General features: G+C 40.5%; 2 protein-coding genes across 6 annotated transcripts in view; one reads left to right on the top strand and one right to left on the bottom strand.

Annotated features, from left to right (window-relative positions):
* Positions 1-606: 606 nt before the first annotated feature.
* fbxo28 (F-box protein 28) lies at positions 607-10,945 on the top strand. 3 transcript variants are annotated; one of them, XM_071528485.1, is made up of 6 exons: positions 634-822; positions 1,742-1,851; positions 3,668-3,806; positions 7,573-7,768; positions 9,570-9,973; positions 10,007-10,945. In XM_071528485.1, exons 1-6 carry the CDS (start codon positions 634-636, stop codon positions 10,088-10,090), a joined length of 1,122 nt encoding a protein of 373 aa, XP_071384586.1. In that variant the 3' UTR covers positions 10,091-10,945. The 3 variants fall into 3 exon arrangements, with proteins under 3 accessions (XP_071384587.1, XP_071384586.1, XP_071384585.1); XM_071528484.1 differs by having other exon boundaries at positions 9,570-9,967; positions 10,001-10,945; XM_071528486.1 differs by having other exon boundaries at positions 607-822; positions 9,570-10,945.
* A 9,207-nt stretch (positions 10,946-20,152) lies between these two features.
* Positions 20,153-25,564, bottom strand: part of LOC139651528 (bifunctional heparan sulfate N-deacetylase/N-sulfotransferase 2-like) — a 31,077-nt gene continuing 25,665 nt past the window's right edge. For all 3 annotated transcript variants that reach the window (XM_071528475.1, XM_071528476.1, XM_071528474.1), the window contains 2 exons: positions 22,736-22,838; positions 20,153-21,512 (listed from right to left, as the gene is read on the bottom strand). In XM_071528475.1, the coding sequence (XP_071384576.1) occupies positions 21,387-21,512; positions 22,736-22,838 (229 nt within the window). In that variant the 3' untranslated portion in view covers positions 20,153-21,386. The remainder of the gene's footprint in view (positions 21,513-22,735; positions 22,839-25,564) is intronic.

A 25,564-nucleotide genomic window follows, 5' to 3' on the forward strand; every position in this document is an offset into this window, starting at 1 on the left:
CAAAATCATATCTAATAATAAAAATATTCTCAGATTTGGGTCCGAGAGACAAAATCTCATTAAATGGGGGTCCGTGGCTCTAATGTGGACTAAATTAGGGGTTCTTGATATGAAAAAGGTTGAGAATCACTGACATAGGCTATGTGCCCCAGACCACTGATGCCCAAAGCGGAAGTACGTCCGGCAGCAGAGTAGGCTACCTTGTCAAAGTAAAGGTTCAGACCAGACATTCGTTTGAAACATGTTTGATGTTGTTTTGTCTCTATGGAATAATCGCAGCTCTGAGGCTTGAACAATGTTTGTGTTAAGTGTTTTCCCGGTTTATATTTGATTTCAGATACGTCTGGTAAAAAAAAAATATATATATATTGTTTTTCTTAAGATAATTGACTTTTTTTTTAAATACTGCTAATGATGCTTGGCTCCAGTATAGCTACATTATCCAATGTATAAATAATGCCTGCCAACCAGTAGCGAATTTGGAATATAACTGTTGCTGAAGCACACACTAACAATAGTCGAGTTATTGATACAGTATTGATCATATTGAAAACTGTCCAGCAATTCATTGATGACCTGAATTGAGGGCTTCCCTTCTTAACGTCACTTCCGCCTCCTCCTCAGTAAACCAAGATGGCGGCCGTCGTAGAGAGAGTCGATGGATGTATTGGGTCCCTGGATTCTGACTCGGTGTCACCGAGACTGTCCACTCCTCCACCGGACCAGCCACACCAGAACAATCCGCTATTAGGACTTCCAATCGTGGCAATTGAGACGATTCTCAATTTTCTGTCTTACGACGAAATCAGCCTGCTACGCTCGGTAAGGAGAACAAAAACAAACCAGCTCTCTGGCTAACAAAGCTAATGCTAGGTAGATGGATGCTTCCCAGTGGGGACGTCTCTTATGAAATCTTTATAGAAATGACAGCAGATAATATTGCGGCGTGTGTAATGTCTGTGCAACCATACTGGCTTTGATTGGCTCGTCGTGTCAACAAAAGCATTAGAGCCGAAATGCCCACTAACTAAGGCAAGCTCACCCTTAACAAAAGACAGAAATACGACCTATCAGACCAAGCAAAACATTAATTCTGTTCTGCGGAAAGATGAGTAACACGACTGTCTTCCCAAATTCGACTCTGGAATTGTTTGTTGTTTTTCCCTGTATTGTAAAAACCTGTCTCCTAAGTTTTGTTGGGATATGTAATTTGGTTAAGTTAGATGCTGTTTTTTTTATCTGCACACTGGTTGTGTTTTTCCTCGCAGGTCGTATACCAGGCCCTTCACTTTGTGCTGCACTTTGCATACAGTACCTTCGATTAGGCTTCATGCAAGGTCACCATGGAGTTTGTTGCATCCGTTGCAGCAAATGTGGTAGACATTACAATTTTCTTTTCTGCAAAAACCTGAAGATGAGAAGGCAAAATTATTTCCATCAGACTCCTCAAAAACAAAAAACATTGACATTCATGGGGGGAGGCACTGTGGCCTAGTGACACCATCATTCAACCAGATCATTCAGATTAAATATCCCATGTTTTCCGTCCTGCTGAAGAGTCCTTTAGCAAGACACTGAAACCCTACCAGCTCTAGCGGTACTGCTCTGTAGTCGGAGGGACGGTGGGGGCTGGGGCAAAATAGAAATATATGTATTTGCTGATCAAAAAAGGATCCTTGTGTTCATAGACATGTGAAAAATATTTGCTGTGCACCTATTTGCCCCTGTACTGTTTCTCCAGGTGTGCAAGCGCATGGACATGATCTGTCAACGTATCCTCAACCAAGGCTTCTTGAGGGTGGAGCGTTACCACAGCCTCTGCCAGAGACAAGTCAAAGCCCAACTGCCCAGGTCAGTATCATCTAGGGCTGCAACTAACGATTATTTTCATTGTTGATTAATCTGTCGATTATTTTCGATTAGTTGTTTGGTCTATAAAATGTCAGAAAATGGTGAAAAATGTCGATCAGTGTTTCCCAAAGCCCAAGATGACGTCCTCAAATGTCTTGTTTTGTCCACAACCCAAAGATATTCAGTTTACTGTCATAGAGGAGGAAAGAAACCAGAAAATATTCACATTTAAGAAGCTGGAATCAGAGAATATTGACTTATTTTTCTTAAAAAATGACTCAAACCGATTAATCGATTATCAAAATAGTTGGCGATTAATTTAATAGTTGACAACTAATCGATTAATTGATTAATCGTTGCAGCTCTAGTATCATCAGGAGTAGGGAGGCTTGTACTCTCATCCATTTTTGCATTTTTTCCCCTTAAGGTTTTTAGGAAAAATCTTCAGAAAAAAATTGTGTTCACACTCTCAACAAGCTCACATCAGAATCGAGTTTAATTACAAGGAGCATTTACATATACTAGCAACAACAACAACTAGTAACATGTGTACAACTAGTGAGTTGTACACATAAAATAAAAACAGACCTGATGTAGGCCTACATAATACCCAGTAAGTAAGAGTAGAACATTGAGTGATTTGCACAAATTTTACAAGGTGGTTGGAGAGCAAGTAAAATAGTTATATACACAGACCCATATGTAAGAAGGACAATGATAATAAGTACACCAACAGGGGGACATCACCATCTCATCCCTATTTATTAAATACCCCCAAGAATCAGTGAGGTATGCTAGTAGAAATGGTGTACTCTGTCTCTCATATAACCTTAACAATAGATTTTGAGGAGACGCTGAAGCAAAATTACATTTAACCTTGTCACCATCCCTTGTTAAATTTTGGAGGCTAGTTGTATGCATGCATACTTCAGAGTCCTGCACCAGTAACCATCCTCTGAATTGGTTTGGCTGATTAGAACAGCTACAGCCTGGTTGAATATAAACAAATTGCTTAAGGGGAAGAATTAATTGCTGCTGGATATTTTAGTCATGGAAATAGTTCAATGTTCTTAATTTGCGATTCTGTAGATAGAACGATCCATTGATGCTGTGCAGAAAAGCCTGAGTGAAAAAAGGCAAATCAATGAATGCGTTGTCAGAACAAGCAAATATTATGGAATAGAGTGTTTTCAGCTGGAATAGTGTCAAGTCTCAAATGATCCAGTTAATCAAACTGCCTTGGTGATGAAGGGATCAGGAGGCTGAAGCTGTACAAAGAATGGCATTTAGTCCCATCTTCTTTTGTCCACTCTTGGTAACAACATTTAATAAAATGCATTGTATGCACCTATGGGAGAAAGAAGAATTGTAGTTGGGTGACACTCAAGTAAGATGTACTGTGGCTGTAGGAAATTGGGACTATATCTATATATATATATATGTATATGTTATGAGACGTTTGTATGCATTGAGCTTATGAGACGTTTGTATGCATTGAGCATTGCTGATCCAACTGAGTCAAGCACTATGGCTGCCTGAATCAGGACGTGGGAATAAAATATGTTTTTTTTCCTCCTGAATATCATTATGATTGAAAATATGTGCAGACCATGGATAATTTTGAATAGGCCTATACAAAAATGCACTTTTTGATATCAGCTGCCAAAATCATCAACCTCTGGACAATTACTGTACTTGAAAGCAATTTTTTCAGGGACTGTTAAAGGACAACACGATCACTGTAACATGATATGTAAATTGCCTTTTTTTTTTTCTCTCTGTCTTAACCAATGTGCTGACCATGAATTGTTGCTAGGCGAGAGTCAGAGAGAAGAAACCATTCGCTGGCTCGTCACGCCGACATCCTGGCTGCTGTGGAGACACGCCTCTCGCTGCTCAACATGACCTTCATGAAATACGTTGACTCCAATCTCTGCTGCTTCATCCCTGGAAAGGTTAGCTTAGCTGCCTCTCGTCAAGTAAAGTAGGAGCAGGAAACAATGAGGTGTTAAATGTCCCAACAGCAGTCTCTTTCATATAGTGGATCAGTGGAATTGCCTTATGCCACTTTTCCACCGCATGGTACCGGCTCAACTCGCCTCGCCTCGACTTGACTCTACTCGCTTTTGGTAGTACCACTTTGGTTTTCCACTGCAGATAGTACCCCCTCAATGTGCCCCCCCCCCCCCACAACTGGTCGCCATAGCGACGCCGCATGGAACGCGACACACCCAGCAACAATGGAGGATATGGAAGGGATGGTGTTCTTGATTCTCGGTATGTGGCTGTTAGTCACAGCAAGGAAACAGATTTTATTTCAGAAGAGGCTGAAGGCAGCAAGACAACAGACTGCTCTCTGGTTGCTCAAGGCGGCACAAGAGGGTAAGCTAACCTGGTAGCTAACGTTAGCATATATATGTCCCGTGTCGCGATGACGATTCTCTCCGACCAATCAGTAGTCTGCAGTGTTTTCACGTCACCTTTTGGTATCACCTCAGCTCGCTTGGAACCTCGACGGAGGTGCTACCAAAAAAAGTACCAGGTAATATGGTACCTGGTACCTGGTACTTGCAAAATGGAAAACTAAAAAAGGCGAGTCGAGTCGAGTCGAGCCGGTACCATGCGGTGGAAAAGCGGCATTACTGTATATGTGAGACTAATTGGTGACTCCCACTTAATCTAGCCACAATTTTGGCCCCATGTAGAGGACACCTTTGGAAAGAATTGTGGGATACATAGAAAGGAAAAAATCTATTTCTTACATGTAAATGGTTGCAATGCAATTCCAAACATTCCAAAAGTGGTGCACATGCCACAGTGGCTGTAATGCTCTTTTAAGGAGCTAGCACACAAAACAAGGAAGACTGCTCGCTGTTGAAACATTTGGGACTACAACTGAACATCACAACCACCTCTGTGTTTCCTTCCCCTATGTTTAACTGCTTCCACCATCCACCACCAGTCATTCTATTCATCACACTGTCAGGCTCTATCCATCAACCAGTAATTATTTCCATCTATACATCTGGAATTTTCTTTCCTTTTAGGATTTCAGCTTCTATTTATTCCCATTGGTAGGGGTCTAACGGTACACAAAACTCGATTTGTGGTCACGGTTTGGTAAGTTTATCGCTACAGCAAAAAAAAAAAGAAATGCAAAAGATAATGTTGCTTTTCATTTATTTAAAAAAGAGAGAGAGGGATAGACACATATAGGTCCCGTAGGCTTGCCCAAAGATTGGCTAATCACGACACTGGCTGAGAAAAATCCTGCACAAATACACGGGACTGCTTTGATGCAAGCAGGTCTGTGCAGAAAGTGAAGATGGACAATGTAAGTTAATTCCTGAAGTGGAAAAATACAGTCAGCCGCAAGTATTATTCCTACAAAGACAATGAGGCTTGGGATCTCGTTGCCTCAGCTGTTGGCGCACAATACAGCCTATTTCCACGTGGTATTTCTTGTCCATGTAGTGTGTTTTTACTCAGGGATGCTGCTGCACAACACATAGAAATACGCTTCTTGTCTGGATGCATAGGGTGTGTAGTGGGATGCATGTGACTTACAGCAGGACTGTTTGAACTCGGCCTGAGGCTAGACCGTACTGGTTGAGATGACAACATGCGGTGCTTTGCCAAAGTCGTCTCGGATAGTTTGTTCGATTGGTAGGGCGTGCCGAACTGTAAATCCTATACCAAAAGGTTCAAAATGAATACATGTACCATCACACCCACAGAACTTGAATGGATAGAACGGTCTTTCCCATTCAAATCAACGGCCTTGGATGGCCGGAGCGGTGGCCATTTTTATGTGTACCATTGGGCTAGTTTCCCTATAGGGAGGTGAGAGGTTTTACAGCAAGGACCAAAGCAGTGGAAAACTAGGTTTGCTGATATGCTGATTTTGACAAGAAGAGCTAGCGAGAGAAGCACAGTCTTTTATTACACCATGTAACAACGCATTATGTAATAACACCGCATTATATAATAACTCGACAAAATGTAATAAATTTTCACTTCATTATGTAATAACACCCGCATTTTGTAATACTCTGCCGCATTTTATACAGCCTGAACGCAATATGTAATAAGTTTCCCCGCATTTTGTAATAAATTATTACATATTGCGGTGGTTATTACAAAATATGGGAGTTGTACTTTTTTTTTTGATGAAAATATAATAATATGGTGCATTATGTAATAACCAACCAAAATGGATGTCTTCATTCATAAAAATCGTTATAACATTATAACAACAATGTTTATTTTATGCATTCTAGCATGAATCATACGGACTCAAAATTCATTTTAAAAAGATACTATTAGTTCAGTAGATTAGTAGCAACTTTCATTGGTCAAAACTACATTAAGTGTCACTGTATTCAAAATGCAGGGAAATTTATTACATATTGCGTTCAAGCTGTGTATTACAAAATGTGTGTTATTACATAATGAAGTGAAAATGTATTACATTTTGCCGTGTTATTACATAATGTGGTGTTATTACATAATGCGTTGTTACATACAACTCGTGAAGCATAATCCAAGTCTTCTGACGCCGTATGATCACTCTGAGAGTGAAAAAAAACTAAATTTGATCCATTATTTAATGAAAATTGAGTCATTCTGCATTGTGTTTACATTGCATTACCAAACCTCAGGAGATGGAGGTTGCGTGCTGTCACGCACACACAAACCTTGCGTGGCCGTGGAGGCCTTGCCAGGTTTGGTAATGGGGAAGCACTAGGGGAGTAGAAGGGGCGCACTAGCAGGGGAAAATAATTCACAAACCATGCCAACGTTATTAAGAACTCAATTATAAAATTGTAATTCATATATTTGATATGTCACACTCAGGGTTAAAATAGTTCATTCGTAGCCTAAAAAATATTTTCAAAAGGTCCAACTCAGAGGGGAAAAGAAAAGAATTCCCTGCAGCTTTGGGGGTCCACGTGCCCCAGGGTCTATGGGCATGATGCCACTGGCATGGTCTAAAACAATTCTGATTATAACTCATACACTATTTGTCCAATCGTCACAACACTTCCTGATTGTCTGTCTGAGGGGGGTCGCAGGTCTGGAAAGTCTGGAAAAGTATTAAAAATGAATTTGATCATTTCCAGGTCTTGAATAGTTTGGAAATTTGAAAAAAATGTCTGGAAAAGTATGGAAAATGTTGTGGTTCAGGTCCGATACACACATAATTCTAGCTTTTATGTTGTTGTAGAGCCACTTTGAGTCCACAGTTTTTGTTGATGTGAAGAATAATGTTCAGATAGAGGGACGCTCTTATTACCCAGCCGCTGTCAGCATGCATTATATCAAATACCCACCAAAATCAAATCCAGTCAAGAACATAGAATCTGGGAAAAATATGGAATTTTAAAATGGAAACCGTGTAGGAACCCTGCCAATCATCTCACATATTGTGATATTTGTCGCTGTGAAGAACAATCTTCATCTATACAGTGATATGACCTAGTTAGCAGGGGCAAGATGTCTATCTGCGTGAATCATATTGAACACCAAACAAAATCTTCAAAACAAATCAAGGTCTGGAAAAAGTATGGAATTTTTTAATTGAAAATGTGTAGGAACCCTGTAATTACCAGTCAATAAAGGCTTGAACCCTTTTCATGGCCACTATATTTTCTACTTGGTGTTGTCTGGTTTTCTGCCTTGTTTGTGATGTCCTGATCATGTCCTTCTGTGCGTCATTAGGTGATAGATGAAATTTACCGTGTGCTGCGCTATGTGAACTCTACTCGCGCCCCCCAGCGAGCTCATGAGGTTCTGCAGGAGTTGAGGGACATCTCCTCCATGGCCATGGAATACTTTGATGAGAAGATCGTCCCCATCCTGAAGAAAAGGCTGCCTGGAGCTGACCTGTCTGGCCGCCTCATTGGCTCTGCCCCAGGTAATGGACAAGATTTTGGCTGGGCTAGGTCAAAAGCAAGGTTTGGTCAAAGCTAGGATGATTTAAGGAATACTCCACCCTAAAATACTTTAAACACTTTAAAAACAGCTATTGGTGATGTGCCTTCCATTGTTTGGTGGTGTAGTTATCTTATTTCTGTGGACTGGCCAAACATAGACGATGTGAGCACTGGCACCTAACTTTGGATTATAGTGGGGGGGCAGGTGTTTGGGGTATCTAGGGTTTGGTTTTGTTTTTTTAAGTGTTGTCTGCAATTCTAAGATCTCTGATGTGGTTGTTTTGAATAAGGCTAATCCATTGATTTATTTAGTCACATGAATTGCTGAAAATATTTTTTCTTGAAAATAATGCAACTTGCAACAGTACTCTATCATAATGAAAATTAAATTATACCAAGGTATGGAGGTGATATAAGTATATAATATAAATAATTCATCCATTTTGCTTAATTTGGGCTAAATGACCACACCTGTAAAAAATCCATCACGCGGGATTCTGATTTTTTGAACATTTTTCTTTCAAATTTGTTCCAACAAAGCCAAGACCAGGGCCTCATTAATAAAAATAAAACTGTTGCTGGTGCCATGCCCCGTGCACCACAAAACCATAACGCATCATCATTTTATTACATTGTGACATCCAGTCCAATTGCTAAACAGCTTGGATTTGCCACAATTATATGGACTGTAATGCACTTGAGACTAATTCACACCATAAGAGCCTATAATGAAGATGCTTTTGATCTACAGACATTCGAACTAAAGACACAATTTAGTTGCAGACGTTTTTACAACACTGTGTGTTATTAGTAGGACTGGAAATGAGTAGGACTGGAAATTAACTGTAAGTGTAAAGGTATTTTTGCCATATTTCACTACTTTGCCTTCGAAGTTGCCATTTCTCACTGTCTCATAAGAGTTGTTTTCAGAAATACGACAATATGCGTGAAGAGTGGCATGCACACTTTTCAGGCTGTTTTTTGCACACACATTGGGCCTCATGCAAGAACCACTCGTACGAACAGATTCGTTCTTAAATCACTCGTATGAGCGATTTAAGAGAACTTGCCGCATTCACCAATTTTCTCATGGTTTTTACAATTTTCACTCAGGTGCGAACAAAATGTACGAGTGGTCCAGACCTGTCGTATGAGTCACGTACAATCAACCTGCCGTTCTCCAAAGCAAAAAAAACCTTTGTTGTTGACTATTGGATTGTATCTCTGTCACTTTGAAGAAATTTTGAGTTTGAATATATAAATGACACTGTAAAGTAATGTATAATCATGTTGAGATTAACCAGTACAGTGGTTACAGCAACAGGAAAAATAGCAAGGGAGCACTGATGGCTTTTTCAAAAGGAGGTAGTGCGTTATTTATTTTACCAGAGCCGCATAAAATCTCATAAGTATCCATGTGGGTTACATAGTAGCCTATTAGTGCGCTCAATACAAAGACAAAACTTATTTCTAATAGTAGGACTTCAATCTCAGAGCTGGTAGACTTCTCCTTAGTCTTCCGTGTCATTTTTATGAATGAAGTTTCCCAACATATGGGCCGGACGCCTAACCTTATATGGCATTATTGGGGTGTCAATTATGCAAATGGCTCCGGATGGTTGCGCCAGCACCCTGCGTGGCAGCCTGCCGCCATCGGCGTATGAATGTGTGTGTGAATGGGTGAATGTAGGCACGTTGTAAAGCACTTGTAAAAGCGCTATATAAATGCAGTCCATTACCATTTACCATGAGTGATATAATCCTCTCTCCTGTCTCCCTCAGTGGCAGGTCCATCTACCTCCCTAACCACTATGTCCCTGCTGGCCAAGAACACGCCGTCACGTTCTGAGATGACCAAGGTGCAGCAGCAGGTGAAGGTGAATGGGGCCTCTATGACCGCTCTGCGGCGGGAAATGCAGGAAGTTCGCGTCAAGCAACTGGAGCAGCAGAAGCAGCTGCAGGACCAGGAGCAGAAGCTGCTGGAGCAGACGCAGGTGATCGGCGAACAGAACGCCCGCCTCGCCGAGCTGGAACACAAGCTCCGCGAACTGATGGACAGTAGCGCCGCCACCGTTGGGGGATCCAGGCCCAGCACAGCCGTTCCCTCCACATCCACCAATACTGCTGTTGTGTCTTCCGCTGTCGCCAGCCCATCCAGTACAGCATTGGTAACTGGCAATGTTGCCGTGGCTGCAGCCTCCCTAGCCAGAGAGCCGGAGGGCGAGGGCAGTTCTTCACTCAAACGCACCAGGAAGAGCTCAGACCTCCCACGGCAGTCCAAACGCCTGCGCAGCAAGAAATAAGGGGACGCTAAATGTGTCATTTTGTTTAAGTTTGTTTTTGCTTTCAAGGTCTCATTGATTCCCCCTCCCCCCCCATGTCCTGTACTGTCTTGTGAGATGAGTCAGGAGTATCTCTGTATGCTTTGACAGTGTTCTATGTCCCTTCCACATGCCATCTCACTATAATGCATACAGTAACCACCTCTCGTGGGATTTGGGCTTGCATGGCCGACAACAGTGTTTAATTACTTGCTGCTGTCTACAGCTTAACCACTGAGCCCAAAAAGTCACCAGGATTTTGCACAGCATTAAGTGACCTGGTTAGCATTGCGTTTTCGCTCATTATTAAATTAAGGGGTTTGTAAGCCACTCATATAAAAGCAGTTTCAGCTGCTCACTCATCAAACTATGGGCAAGCAGTTGGCAGTTTACAGCTAAGAAGAGTTTGTTTGATCAAGGTGAAATAGAATTGACTGTACATGTTTCTAAAATGGATCTCATTGTGTTTCCAAATTGAAAAAATTTGCAGCACAGTAAAAGTTTGTGTGAAGTTGTACATGCAATGCTACACTCAAATTCTCTTGGTAGAATGAATTTATTTTAAGAACATATGCTACTAAAAAGGTATCTCTGTGGAACTCTGCAATGTTGAGTCATGATTGTCCTTAATTGAAGCCATGACTGACTCATTGTAGGTTATGCAAGTCATCAAAATAAACCAACTCCATTTTCCTTCAGAGAAAATTATATTCCCCCCCCAATTTTCAGTGAGATGGTGTTGGTAATCAGTGATCACACTCCGCTCTGTGAAGGCTCCCATTGTCATATGGGTAAGGAACTTGAAAGTTGAGTTATCAAATCAATAAGTATTCATTTCATTCACTCTTGCTCTTTCCTTCTTCAATCTAGTGCAATATATAACATCTGAAAAATCATAATTCTCCAATTTATTTTTTTTGCCAATAGGTTGGTGGTCCTCTGTCCAAAATTGTAGTCCAGATCAATTCAGTTGGGTCTGGTCAGTTCTTGAATCACCATGAAAAGGATGGAGTCTCAAGAGAAGGGAAAGGTAGTGTTCAGATAGCATTAGTCAAAGGACACTGATTTTAAACTGCTTTCCATTGTTTTGTAACATGACAATATAGCCTTTTAGTGCTTGCCTTTTCTGCTTAGCAGAGGGCCTAACATGGAGATCGATCATGTTTGTGAAGGGATATTTCTTTCCAACCCGCTGTGCCTGAGCAACCATTGAGAGAAATTCTCCTAATTCCTTTTTCACCAGAAATGCAGCAGTGGTGATGCAACCCATGGCTCTGCTGTCTGCAGAGTAATCATTTCTTTAAGAGTTTCCAGAGAGAACATTAATCTTTAGGTCTGATTTCCATTAACATTAACTCAGCTCCACTGTTTAAACATTTGTTCACATCTGTTGCTCAAAAGAATCTGTCAGTAAAGCACGTTGTTAATGATTATGTTGTTCATGGTTAGGTTTTACCTCAGAACTTGAATGGATAGAATAGTCATTCCCATTCAAATCAACGTTCTAGGTTGGTGAAGCGGCAGCCATTTTTTACCATTGGGCTAGCTTCCGTATAAACCAACTTATGGCAAGTCGCTGAGGCTAGAGGTTTTGCAGCAAAGACCAAAGGACCTTCTCCGTCACCTTGCTGCCATAGATTGCTAATATGCTAATGTTGACCAGAGTACAATTTTTGATACTACATTAACCTTGTCACTAACGTCAGCTTTCAGGTGAGTTTGGATAGTTTGCTAAGCACTTGTGTAATAGACACATCGGAACAGTTCTCAAGCAAGTGTGACAGACTTTACGGCTTTACTGCTCAGACTTGCGTTGTCACTATAGCAATTAACCCTTAAAATTCCATAATCACCATTTTATGCCGTACTAGGCAAATTACCGCGGCAAGCAGTGGAAAGACCGTTCTGTCCATTCAAGTTCTGTGGGTTTTACATGATGTCAACAGAAGCTACATAATGCAGGTATAATTGGCCACAAATGGCAAAAGATTTTTTTTTTTTTTGAAAATCAAAGTAGAAATTGTGTAAAATACAATTTAGGGGTGTCTTTTTGCTTAGATTGTGACCCGTCTTTGAAATTGGAGTCTGAGATCAACCCTTGTAGTCGGTTTAAGGAACCTTACAGATAGAACTTTTGACTGGTTTGCAGTGACAGTAGAGGGGTACTGAAAAATTTGTTTTGTTTGTGCTTAAATAAGTTTGGGTAATGGGTCAGAGTAAAATGAACAGTACATAGTTGTTTCCCCAATTGTTCTTTAAAAGCATTGTCTCAGTTCCCCTGCAAAGCAGCACCATTCCCCTCTCCTGCACATACTTCTCTCTTGCCTTTTGAGGTTAGCTGGTGAGCCCATATTGTGGCTGGAATTTTGTTTTTTGTTTTAAGCTTTTATTTTGTTTGGATGACCTCAACCACTCATGGCATGAACTTTTCGTAAAGAAACCTTGGAAATGAGGATCACGTCTTGGTGAACACAAGCGTGTATTATAAACACACTGGGCAGCAAACACAAGAGTATGTAATCTAGTGGCTTAATTTGAGACTGCGTCTCAGTTTAGAAAATTGACTGTACTGTAAACTTCATGTACTTCAAAGTGTAGATTGTGAATTATTTCATGTATGTATACCAAGAAAAACTATCTTTTGAGTTGGCCAATTTGGGGCTAACTGTATGGTTTGTTGCACACATTAATGTTACAAATGTACAAATCAAACCTATTAAAATTCAAGTTAACATATTCAGATATCACTGAGTGTTTACACCATTTACAAATGGCTATTTGTGTGTTTTATATGCGTTATCATATTAATATAATCATATAAACCCTATTAGAATTGTTAACTGGAACTCAGTTAACCGTAGGACCCACAGTAATCAAATTGGGACATTTGGCCAATAGGTGGCACCGCAGAAAAATGCAAATAACTCAAACCATTTGCCCAATAATGTTCAAATTTGGAATGGTGTGTCTTGGACAAAAGTTGTAACAGGATCTATGAGGTCAGGTAGATCAATGAAAAAACATGCCTGCCTTCAGCCAATTAAATTACAGCAGCTGCTAAACACTCTTTTGTTAGCCTAGTCTTCTTGAAACTTGGCACCTATGTGCAACTGCTATCCTTGTACCAATTTTGTTATGAGTATATGCGTTTTGTGGAAAAAGTGAAGGGGTCTAAATACTTTCCACTGGACGTTTTTGAAATTCCACTGCACGGTTAAAAATTTCTAACACAAAATGCATATACTTTTATTTCCACGTTTGGTATGTCTACACTTTATTGTCTCTGAGGTCCAGACCCTTAACAAGCAAATCCAAGCAAATAGCGCCATGTTTAGTCTACAATACAACAAAGTGTGGAAAAAGTGAAGGGGTCTGTATACTGTCCGAAGTCACTGTATATCCCCTGATTCCTTCAGGCCTTAACCATTCATTTGCGTATGTAAATGTTTATTTTAATTTGCCTAATTTGCAAAACGTACTTTTGTAAAATTGTCCCTGGATGTTTGTGTGATTGGAACGAAAGTGGTGTCAGTTGAAGCAGTGCCGGCTGAACCTTGATAATTATCAAAAAAAATACTGAACTTTTTAATCACCCTCAGTGTTCCCTCAAGACCTTGGCAGCTCACCAAGGTACCAGCTCCAAAAGAAGAGAAGGTACCAAAAGAAGAGGTAATAAGATAAAGGTAATGTACATACTATAAAACTATAGAGACAGTGCAAATAATGCAAATGAATGCGAATACTACTACTACTACTAATAATAATCAATGTGTATACATATATATATATATATATATACACTGTACATATTCACATAGTCTGTGGTCCGGAATTGTTTGTGCTACAGACCATAAAAAATAATGGACACAGTGAACGGACTGGTCTGAGTGCGAGTTGCTTCACCAGCCACCCAACCAACTCTCATACTCTAATGGCCTAGACGTTGCTTAAGTCAGTGCTTCCCAAACTTTTTCCTTAAGGGACCCCTATTCTATCACTGAGTAAATAAGACGACCCCTGACGATGTGACATATTTTATGGATATTTCATATTATATTCAATGCATAACAACAACAGCACAGAACAACTGATAACTGTACAATTAACCCAACTAGTGAACGCAATAACTGCAGGAAGTTTGTGTAAAACGAGCAATTTGGATGAATATTGAGCAGATTATGTGAATATTGTATCAGAGATTCGTTTTCCTGATATTTTTAGGAACGTTTTATACAATTCTCTGTATTATTTATTTTTAACTATCATAGAATACTTATGCTTATTTCGGACAAATTCAGTGTTCTTCTCCCTGACGCTCGGCTGTTGTTCTATTAGCTCTTTGGTTGTTTTAACTGTACTTTTCTAATGCAGGACGAGGCTGTTTAGCAGAGAGTGAATATAGCTTGTGTTCATGTCTTCACCGCGCCCTTATCCTCATTTATATCTTAAAAAAACATCTAAACTTTAAAAATAACTACATTTAGTTCTTTTCTTCACAGAAATTAATGAAATGCTGAGATATACTGTATATATATATATTTTTTAAGTTTTCTTACACCCCTTAAAACCAAGAAGGCCTTGCGACCCCCCGTGAAGCTTTGGCGACCCCTAGTGGGGGTCGGGACCCCCAGGTTGGGAACCAGTGGCTTAAGTCACACTAAACTTACCCTCCATAAAACAAAATAGCCTATACACATCCATTCACAACTTCACCTCATTGATTTGCTCATCCGGTTCCTGCTGCCCAGCCTCTTCTCCTTCATAACAGCGTAGTAGCTACATCTATTTCATTAGGGCAATGTCCACAGTCAGGTGAGGAGCAAGTTAGAGACTGCTGCATCACTTTATTTATAGAGCACACTTAAAAACAACAAGTGTTCACCAAGGTGCTGTACAAGTATATACAACACACAAAGACATGACAAAAAAAACGTAAATCATACAGAATCAAAGGCTACAGAAAAGAGGTGGGTTTTAAGGTGCAACTTAAAGATGCCAATGGGGGTAGAGTGTTCCACAGTCGAGGGTTACAACAGACCCTGGACCGTGGGCAGTGGTGGGTAGAGTACTGAAAATCTATACTCAAGTAAAAGTACAATTACTCCCATAACAAATGACTCAAGTAAAAGTGAAAATTATCATTTGAGAAACCTACTCAAGTAAAAGTAAAAAAGTACCTGGTTAATAAATTACTCAAAGTACAAGTTACTTTCCATTTTAATATTTTTTAGGGTGCAAGTGCAAAATAATGAAAAAACAGCACTTGATAAAACTTTCTTAGCCCTTTGTAAAACAGAATATAAGTCTGTTTAACTCTAGTATTTACAGACATTATCAAAGTAACCAAACCTATTACAGCCCCAAAATGCAGTAGATACCGAATACAATACAATTAATTAAAACTCAGATTTTCTGTTCTGTAGTATTACTCCCTGTACCAAGACCTCAGTCAATCAACTAGAGAATGAAAACTTCTCTCCATTCACATTTTTCATTTGGGGATACCCATTTGTTGGAAGCTGCCTCTTGTTCTGGGTATGAATGGCAAATGTAGTGAAGTAAAAAGTAGATTACTGGCTCAAAAATATACTTGAGTAAAGAGTAGAAGCACAGTTTAAAAAAAGGAACTAAAAGTACTTATTCCTTAAAAAAAACTACTTTTTTACTCATGTGCGTTACTTGTAATGCGTTACTACCCACCCCTGACCGTGGGACAGCGAAAAGCTTTAGGTCAGTAGACCTGAGAGATCTGCAGGAAACATGGGGGTGTAGGTGATTGGAGATATAAGATAGGGTGAGACCATTAAGGGCCTTAAAAACAATTAATAAAACCTTAAAATCAATTCTTTGGTGAACAGGAAGCCGATGAAGGGATGCCAGAACAGGGGAAATGTGGTCTCTCTTCTTGGTGCCAGTGAGAAGCCTTGTGGCAGCAATTTGGGCCAGCAGCAGGCAGGACAGGGAAGACTGACTGATGCCAGTTTACAAAGAGTTACAATAATCGATTTATTGGTTGTGAAAAGAGAGGAAGGACTTGACTTTGCATATGGGTCTTAGCTGGAGGAAACTGGATCTGACATCTGAGTTGATCAAAGTTAATGACACGATACATGTGTCATGATTCAATTTATTGTGATATATCATGACACTACAAACACTGCGATATATCACAATATCTTGTTAAAATAAAAAAATTAAAAGGTAAATAAATGCTTAAATGTGCAAGCCATCAGGATGTAACAGTTCACCTCTCTGTCAATTTTGAATATAGGAAAAAGGGAACAACAGTACATATTTTATGATTCACCTGTAAACATTCATTATGCATTCAAGTTTTCAAAATAGAGTGCCAACTGTATAGTCCCTGTAACATCAACAACATTATAGCAATACTTTGATGCGAACAAAGAACTCAGCATTTGTTTATGTAGGCAGAAAATGTAAGTCTCTGTTGCGGGGATATTGCGTTGAGCTTAATCAGGATTGGGAAGAGGGGCTGCCGTGGTTGTTGTTAGCTGCCAGAGAGGTTGTGCAGGAAAGCACCGGGTTTAGTCCCAATGATCTTGTGTTTGGGCATACAGTGCATGGGCCGCTAACTTTGCTGCATGATCCGGTGTCACAGCCTGAACCTCCTCAGAATCTGATCGATTATGTTAATGGGTTCCGGCATCGACTGTACGTGGCTGGGGAGAGGGCTAAAGAACGTTTAGCCGCCGCACAGACAAAAATGAAGTATCTTTATGACCGTAAAGCTGAGATTCACCAGTTCAGTCCAGGTGACCAGGTTCTTGCTTCATTGCCACTTGTCGGTTCCCCGTTTCAGGCTAAATTCCATGGTCCGTTCACAGTTCGACAGGTTTCTGAGCAGAACTCTTTGTTGTCGACACCAAAGTGTAGAAGAGAAACTCAACTTTGCCATGTTAACCTGTTGAAACCCTGCTACACTCGTGGGTCACAGTCTTGTGCAAATGGGGGGAGTGTGCAACAGCAGACTGTTAAACCTGTGTTAGTAGCAGATACTGTGGGAAGGCATTTGTCTGCTAATTTGTCTGTACATGAGGATGATGGGGTGGTTTCGCCTGATGACAGCCTGTTGCGGGGCCGGTTAAAGAACTCTGAAACGCTGTGTAACTTGGAGTCTGGGCACTTGTCCAAGGAGCGGTGCGCTGAGTTGTCTGCTCTTATTAACGACTATCTGTGCTTATTTAATGATGTTCCAACTCGTACACATTTGATAGAGCATGACATTGACGTGGGTGATGCGCAGCCAATCCGCCAGCGTTTTTACAGTGTCAGAGGAAAAACGTAAGGTAATGGAAAAAGAGATAGAATATATGCTCGACAATAACATTGCTGAACCTTCATCTTCCAGCTGGGCCTCTCCCTGTTTGCTTGTGGATAAAGCGGATAAAAGTCCTAGGTTTTGTACAGATTACCTTAAGGTAAATGGGGTAACTAAACCAGACGCTCATCAACGCATAGAACCACGCATAGAAGATTGTGTGGATCAGGTGGCCTCAGCTCACTTTGTCAGTAAGTTGATTTACTCAAAGGACAATCTGGACCTTCTGGTCTGTTCTCCTATTCTGTGATGAGTTTTGGGTTGCGGAATGCACTGGCGACCTTTCAGCGTCTAATGAATATGGTCGTATCTGGGCTGGACGGCTGTGCTGTGTACCTTGATGACGTAGTGATCTACAGCGATACATGGGAGGAACATGCTCACCGCATCAGGAAGCTGTTTGATCGACTGCGCGACGCAAACCTGACAGTCAACTTGGCGAAGTGCGCCGGGGTGGCTGGGTGCAGATTGGCTGGCTGATTGGGGGCCTTTTCAGAACTGGTGAGTATGGTATGAAGAATGTAAAACGGTTGTAAAACAAAGGAAGAATTTGGTAAAAGGTAAACTGTAAAAGGATGGTTGAGTAGACCCATTTAGAGTTAGTATTGGGTAAAGTTATAGTTGTGTATTACTGGTAAAAATTATTGGCATTGTAGTATTTTGAATAGGACTGTTGTCATGGTGTCTGCTGGGATTCCCGAGGGGAACCCCTTGTTTATGGGGGGGGGGTTGTCAGCTGCATGAGCTACACCTGGGCCTGGTGTGCTCTGCCCTATAGATACCTCCCTCATCCTGCAGTCTGTCTCTCTCTCTGGGGAGATCCCCTCTCCCACGGCAGGCATGGCGACAGCATGCAGTTTATTTTTGTGTTCTCTTCTCCACATGGCATCGCAGTCTCGGAAGATTTCTTGTGCCTGGGAGTTAGGTTTTAGCACAGCGTCTGCTGTGACTGTGAAGTCCAATCCATGCAAGGCAGACTCGGTCGCAGATGTTACACGTGTAGCCCGGCCCCGATGTTGATGATGTGGTGGTGTCCTGTTGTTGTTGTTTCCTCTTCGTTCTCTTTGCTTCTCGGTGTTGAGCCAAGGTGGTTTTGTATGTCAGCAGCCTACTGTGGAGTACCTGCTGCCATTGAAGATGGTCCTGAGCGGCACCTTCACAGGTGACAGGGTTGATGTTGAAGGACTTGAGTTCTTGCTTGCAGACATCCTTATAGCGTAGCTGTGGGCGGCCAGTTAGCCTCTTGCCAGATGACAGTTCCGCGTAGAGAATGTCCTTCGGGATTCGTCCGTCGTCCATCCGCCAGACATGGCCCAGCCAGCGGAGACGTCGCTGCCTCAGAAGAGAGTACATGCTGGGAAGCTGTGCTCTCTCCAGGACTGCTGTATGTGTGATCCTGTCCCTCCAGGTGATGCCCAGTATGCGCCTCAGGCAGCGCAGGTGGAAGCTGTTAAGCCTCGGCTCTTGATGTGAGTATGGGGTCCAAGCTTCACTGCCATACAGGAGTGTGCTGATGACACAGGCTCTGTACACCTGTACCTTCGTGTAGGCTGTGCGTTTGCCATTATCCCATACTCTAGCTGTGAGCTTCCCAAAAGCAGAGGCTGCTTTTCCGATGCGGCTGCTGAGTTCAGCGTCGAGTGACAGGTTGTTGGTGATGGTGGACCCAAGGTAAGTGAAAGTGCTTACAGCTTCCAATGTATAGTTTTGATGGTGATGGAGGAGGGGTTTTCTTGTAAATAAATTACTTTTCTAGGCCGCCAGCTCGTGTTGTCTCCCTCCTTGTCGCAGTGTTTGAGCCGGGCTGTGACAAGGGGCATGCCTTGATTTGTGTCAAGAATTAGTACCAGTAACAGGACCAGTACCAGTGTTTGAGGCTCAAAATATTGTTTTGGTTTGGCAATCGAGAGACTACCCCTCCCTACAGAAGCATGCACTGGCATGCAAGGTGCAGTACCAAAGTGCGGCTAAAAGTTAGAATTCTGGGGGCGCTATAGCTCCTAAAACAAATCAAGGAGTGCCCCTTTAAAGAGTAGTGAACATTAGAATCTATGGCATTATTTACAGTTTTATTGGTCTTTAATATGCCAATTAGTATCAGATCTCTATAAATATTTGCAAATGTTAAATTCAATACAGTTTGCAGAGTTCTGCACCAACACTGACCACTGCTGAAAAGAGGAGACAAGCATGATGACAATGACAAGCAAAAGTAAACTACTTGCTCAACCCTGTTACTGTGCGCAACCCTCTTACCCAGTTTTCAACCCTGTTACTTTACAGTTCTTATAAAAATAATCTTAAATAATGTTTTTGACTCAGTTATGTTTTAGGTATTGTAACTTTAATAGTTTAAATGGTTCCATACAAAAATATATGTGCGCAAACGGCTAGGAATTAATACTGAAAAGGAAAAAAGGATATGCGTCTGTTATGATGGACAAATTGTGTTACAAGTTGCTTTTCCTCATTTAATTTAAATCTAATCAGAAATTCCATGAGTATGCATGTAAATAGGACTTTATTTTAGTCAATGATGATGAATTTATTTGAGACAAGGTCTTAAATGATACTCATTCCGGTTCCCCAATATTGGTAACAGGGTTGAACCAAACGCAGAGCATGGCATAACATGAACTGATAGAAAAGAAAACTAAGTGTAATGCAGGTAAATAAGACAAAGCAGCCATTATTTCCAACCTCTCTATGTGTTTATTAGAGATGATACAGTATTGGCCTTTTCTAGGTTTATACAAAATAAACAGAAAACAATAGACAGCAGTTTCTGATTATTCCTCTCCGTAATGGTTCTATTCATTCTCATCTTGTCGCTTCCTCTTTGACACTCTTCTAGCTGGGTTACCTTCATTAAGGCTGAGGGAGAGTGTGGGATAAAGTGTGTATGGATGTGTGTCGGTTTCTCTTTTAGTTATTTGACATTTAGCAGGCTTTTTTCCTCTGCCTACCCCCTTTTCTGAGGGAATGAAGCAGTTAACCACTGAGAGATGGACCTGTCATTGATGTCAGCTATATCAAATGTAACCAATTTGACACTACTAATCAACAGAAAGTAAAACTGTGAGGCAAAAAGGCATAAAAAGAGAATGCAGCACTGTTAGACCGTTAGCTGTACCTCCAAGTAGCCATGTATCTATAAACGAGAAAACTAGAGATGGAGGAGGAGGAGGAGGAGGAGGAGGGAGAAACGGAGTCTCCGGACAGAAACACTGCGCTATACTGTCTGGTTTAGTCTGCTGTCTATTCTGTTACATTTCCCACCTTCACCTGCCACCCAAAATATACAACATTTTAAAATGTATGTTTTACAATCATTGTTCTGGAGAACTGTTTGTTTCTGCGTTTGTGCACGAGTCCTGTTTTCAGTCATGTGTTCCACATCCACAGGATATCCTGTGAGGTCAGTTGCCTAAACGTAGGAGTTACCCCAACATTAAGGCGCTCCAACTCTTTGTTAATGTCCCAAACCTGCTTCTCATCCAGTCCTCTGGATCCAGGATGAAGATGATGTGTGTACTGAAGGATGAGTGGGGCTGTTAGTTTGCCCCCCACCGTCCACACCCACCCACCCACCCAAGGGTAGCCCCATGAGGTTTACAACAATGTCAAATCCTAGGAGGAGGGAGTGTCCATTGAGATCCTCCTCTTCTGTAGGGACTGGCCACTGGGGGAAAGGAGGAAGTTGCCCCACCCTCTGCTGACCTACACTTTCAGAAAAGCAAGTCTGACATTGTACCTTTTACCACCGGGATTGCCGTACCTTCTAATTGGAAAGGTATGGCAGCATTGATGATAACAGCTATAATTTTGTAGTGTGGTCCTGTTGAGGGTGGTCCAGTCTAGTCCAGAGCCATATTCCAGCTCAGCCACAGACCGCAGTCCTGGCTTGTCTATGGTTTGTCCACCCTGATTGTGGCCTCAGCTCCAGCTGGTGCTCTGAAGTTCATGACGGAGCCAGGATGGCAATGATTGGCCCAGACGGTTCAGCAGACGCAGCAGCTCCATGTTGTGTTCATGGTAATGCTCTGCCAGAAAGGCACGCGACTACACACACACACAGAGACACACACAGACAGAGGGAGAATGAGGAAAAACTAGGATCAAGGGAGGCCTCATTCAAAAGTTTAAGAGAAAAACCCAAAAGTTAAGATGCTAGTTCTGCACAGTAAAGGTTCTAGTGGTTTAGAGAAGAAATTGTTCTGCTGTCAAAAACACTCAGATGTCATGGAACAATGGTTATGGATATTTTTATGAAAGAAACTTGCTGTTCACAGGGCAAATCTTAAAGCGTACTGAAATCACAAGTATACAGAGTAATTATATATGACATCTAAAGAGTTATATATCAAGTCTACAGAATAATTATATATGAGGTCTAAAGAAATTACATTTCCATCCTTTTCATTGGGCTTCACTAAAAAAAAAAACTACTAACTATGAGCTAGAAGGGAGTAAAAAATTACCATCACTGTTATTAAAAGAATTATAATCCATGGTAACACCTATGGTCATGGTCACCATAATATGATTGCCTTAACTAATGTTAGTTAATGCATGAACTAACACTTCACTAAGGCACAAATAAATGTATTCATGTTTACTAAACTATTAACTAATTTAGTTATAAATGCTGTAATTACATTCTGTTCATGACAAAGTACTCCCTTTGCCTGTTTTGTTAATAAACCCTTTACTAACATATCAACAAAGAATGCACAAAACTAGACTCATTTTAACTACACCATTTATTAATGCTAGCATATTGATTTCACCTCGATAAAACAGGAAGGCTGTTTTACTTTTGTTTTTTTTTGTGTGAGTATTTACATTTAATTTGCACATTAATACATTTACATTTAATTTGCACATTAATAGCAATATCTTGCCTTACAGTTAAAAATTCTACTTTATTCTATTTATTTTTTATCTAGTATAGTAGTTGTAGTGTAGTATAGTAGTTGTATAATATATAGTAGTTGTAGTTGTATAGTTTATAGTAGTTGTAGTGTAGTTTTATATAAATTTTGTAATTCCATGTTCTGACTTTTTACCTACCTCGTGTGTGTTTTTCGTCATTTATGTGAATTGCTGCTGCAACACTGTAATTTAGTGTAAATAAAGTACTCTATCTATCTATCTATCTATTTTGTGAGTTTATGCTTTAGTTGTGCTAGTTCAACATTAGTTCATGCATTAGACAGCTTTACAAAGTTTCAGCCAGTCAATAAATGAATGAATGAAGCCATGTCAGTGTGAGCGGTAGGTACCTCAGGGCTCATCTCTGGGTATTTCCTGCCTTTACTTTTCCCCAGACATTTGGCTCGACCTCCTTCCACTCGCTGACACCAGAAACCTTTGCTGTCGTCATACCTGGAGACAACACATACATCAGTTCACAATACAGTAACACACACTGCAGTCACACACATCAACACACACTACAGTCACACACAAACACACACTTAAGTCACATGTACACACAAATAAACACACACTGCAGCCACGCATCAGCACACACTATAGCACACACACACACACACAGCAACACACATCAATACGCACTACAGTACAGCTCTCTAGGCGCACACACATGCAAATACATTTTTGTACATGAAATTCCATTATGTTGTGTTTGTAGCTGTGTTTAGTTCTGTGTGTGTCTGAGTCAGTATGCATGCTGGCTGAGATGTGGTGCTACAGGTGTGTGTATGTGCCTGTGTGTGTGTGTGCATGTGTATGTGTGTGTATGGTGAGGGGTTCACGCCATTATCCTTGAGAACCAGTACCTGGAATGCCTACCTGGAGTGGCAACAGTATACCTCAGCTACACTAGATTTATTTTGTACATATTTATGCATTTAGGGGTTGAGGATGTTGCCAAATTATCTCCTTAGTAACCTCTGCATGTCTGCACATGTAACCTGCCTTAAAAAAACAGCCAAACCCCAGGTAACGTCCCACAAAACAGGCAAGTACAATAATAAAAGAAAAATAAATAAAATAAAATACATATTTCATGGTGCGCAATACGCTGTCACCACTGGCAGTGACTAGAAGAAAAAACCTGAGACTGTGATGGACAACAAGGACAAAGGTATGTATCTATTATATAAAAAATATGAATGAAAAAACAGATTGTCTGAGAATAGGGGGTATCTCCATTATGTGGACATGGTTTGGTCATGAATACAGAAATCTACCATTTGCAAGCCATTCATTGCCACAGGTGCCAAAACCAGCAACTTATTTTGAAGATGATACCAATATTAGTAATTTTATCTCAGTTTCATCAAAAAGTTTAAAAAATGAAGCAAAATGAATTTTGTTCTTATGATTCATTATAGCAGTGGTTCTCAACCTTTTTCATATCAAGGACCACTAATTTAGTCCACATTAGGGCCACGGACCCCCATTTGACGAGATTTTGTCTCTCGGACCCAAATCTGAGAATGTTTTTTATTGTCAGATATGATTTTGTATAGAATTCAGTGAAACTATGATCAAAATAGTCATTCTAAAATGACACAATAATGAAGTTTAACAATTCATCAATTTGCTGGGGACCCCCTGGAATGCCCTCAAGGACCCCTGGTGGTCCCCGGACCCCACGTTGAGAACCACTGCATTATAGGAAATAATGAATCATAGGAACAACCTTCATTTTGCTTGCTTCATTTTACAGTCCAGGTGTGACATTCTGACTTTTTATTTTTGGAACACTCGTTTTGTTCCATTTTCCATTTTGTCAAGACCATTAGGTACCACTATGTTCTGCGTACTAGCTAAAACACTCAAATTCATCCAGTAACTTAGGATGCGGCCACACTGATCAATTGGAAAATGGACAGAATTATTGACGGATAGATTTGTGTCCGTTGGGCTGTTTTGGAACATCAACATGGTGGGAGAGGCAGAAATGCAGCTTTGCTCCTAACAGTATTACAAGAAGAAAGAAGAAACACATTATACAGTATAAATTAAATAAACTGACCTGGAAAACCTACAGTCAACCCAACTTTATACCAGTCTGTCTCCCTTTTATCTTTGTTTTGGTCAGACCGTTGTTTCTGTGATTGCCGTTATTCTTTCCAAAACAAACGTAGGAATGACTCTGATTGGCTGAACGGACAAGCAAAATCGGTGTCGTCTTTTAAATCACTTCTTAAGACTCACTTTTATACAAAGGCCTTCTCATAGTTTTATTGAATTTATTTCTTATCCGCACCGCCTTTACCTATGTTTTTTCTGTTTTATGGTTTTATGGTTTATTGTTTTATGGTTTTATTGCTTAATCTTATTTGCCTCTTTTATTCATTACTCGTTGCTTGTTTTCTCTTGTCGGGTTTTTATTGTAACTGTTACTCTTCCTATCTTTTATTATATTTTATGGAAAGCACTTTGTAACTTTGTTTTGAAAAGTGCTATATAAATAAATGTATTATTATTATTATCAGTCTACAATTTTTTTTCCAGATTTCCATCCATTTTGATGAACAGAAAGAATTTATAATGTATCATAGTAAAATTATTTACAGTTTAAATGTGAATTGAGCAGTAAAAAGAAGCAATTTAATTTCATTTTACAACAAGTTTCTCCCTCTGTGTTGGTGGGAAAAATAGTCTTGGGTCTGACTGAGCACTCGACTGAACCTGGCAAAAAATAAAATCAAAACAGTTGGCACCTCAAGCCCCACACTGGTCCAAAATTAATCTTAAGTGAAAGTGATGAGACTAAACGTCCACTGAAAATGCCTTAGAGTGGGTGGCCATCATATTGCAGTATAGTCAGCAACCTATTTCTGATTCTCATTGCTATGATAACCTCCAAGGAATCTTGGTTCAAGCCAATTATGGAGCCTGCTTTTCAATGTTTTCTTCAATCAATGTTTGGTGATCCTTTTTTGTCATCAACTGTGACGCTTCTCCCCCAGCAAACCACAGCATAAAATAAGACACTAGCCAGAATACTCTGATAAAAGACATAAAAGTGGGTGGCTCAACTGGTAGAGAACGTTCCATTAAGGCTAAGTCCTTACCGCTAAAAAATGACCTTTAAAAAAAAAAAAAAAAAAAAGACAAAAGTTTCCTACTCACAT

This window comes from Centroberyx affinis, unplaced genomic scaffold (assembly GCF_046629955.1).
Source record: "Centroberyx affinis isolate AG114_WGS23_722 - 3 ecotype Tasmania unplaced genomic scaffold, CSIRO-AGI_Caff_v1 ptg001679l_1, whole genome shotgun sequence".
Lineage (NCBI taxonomy): Eukaryota > Metazoa > Chordata > Actinopteri > Beryciformes > Berycidae > Centroberyx > Centroberyx affinis.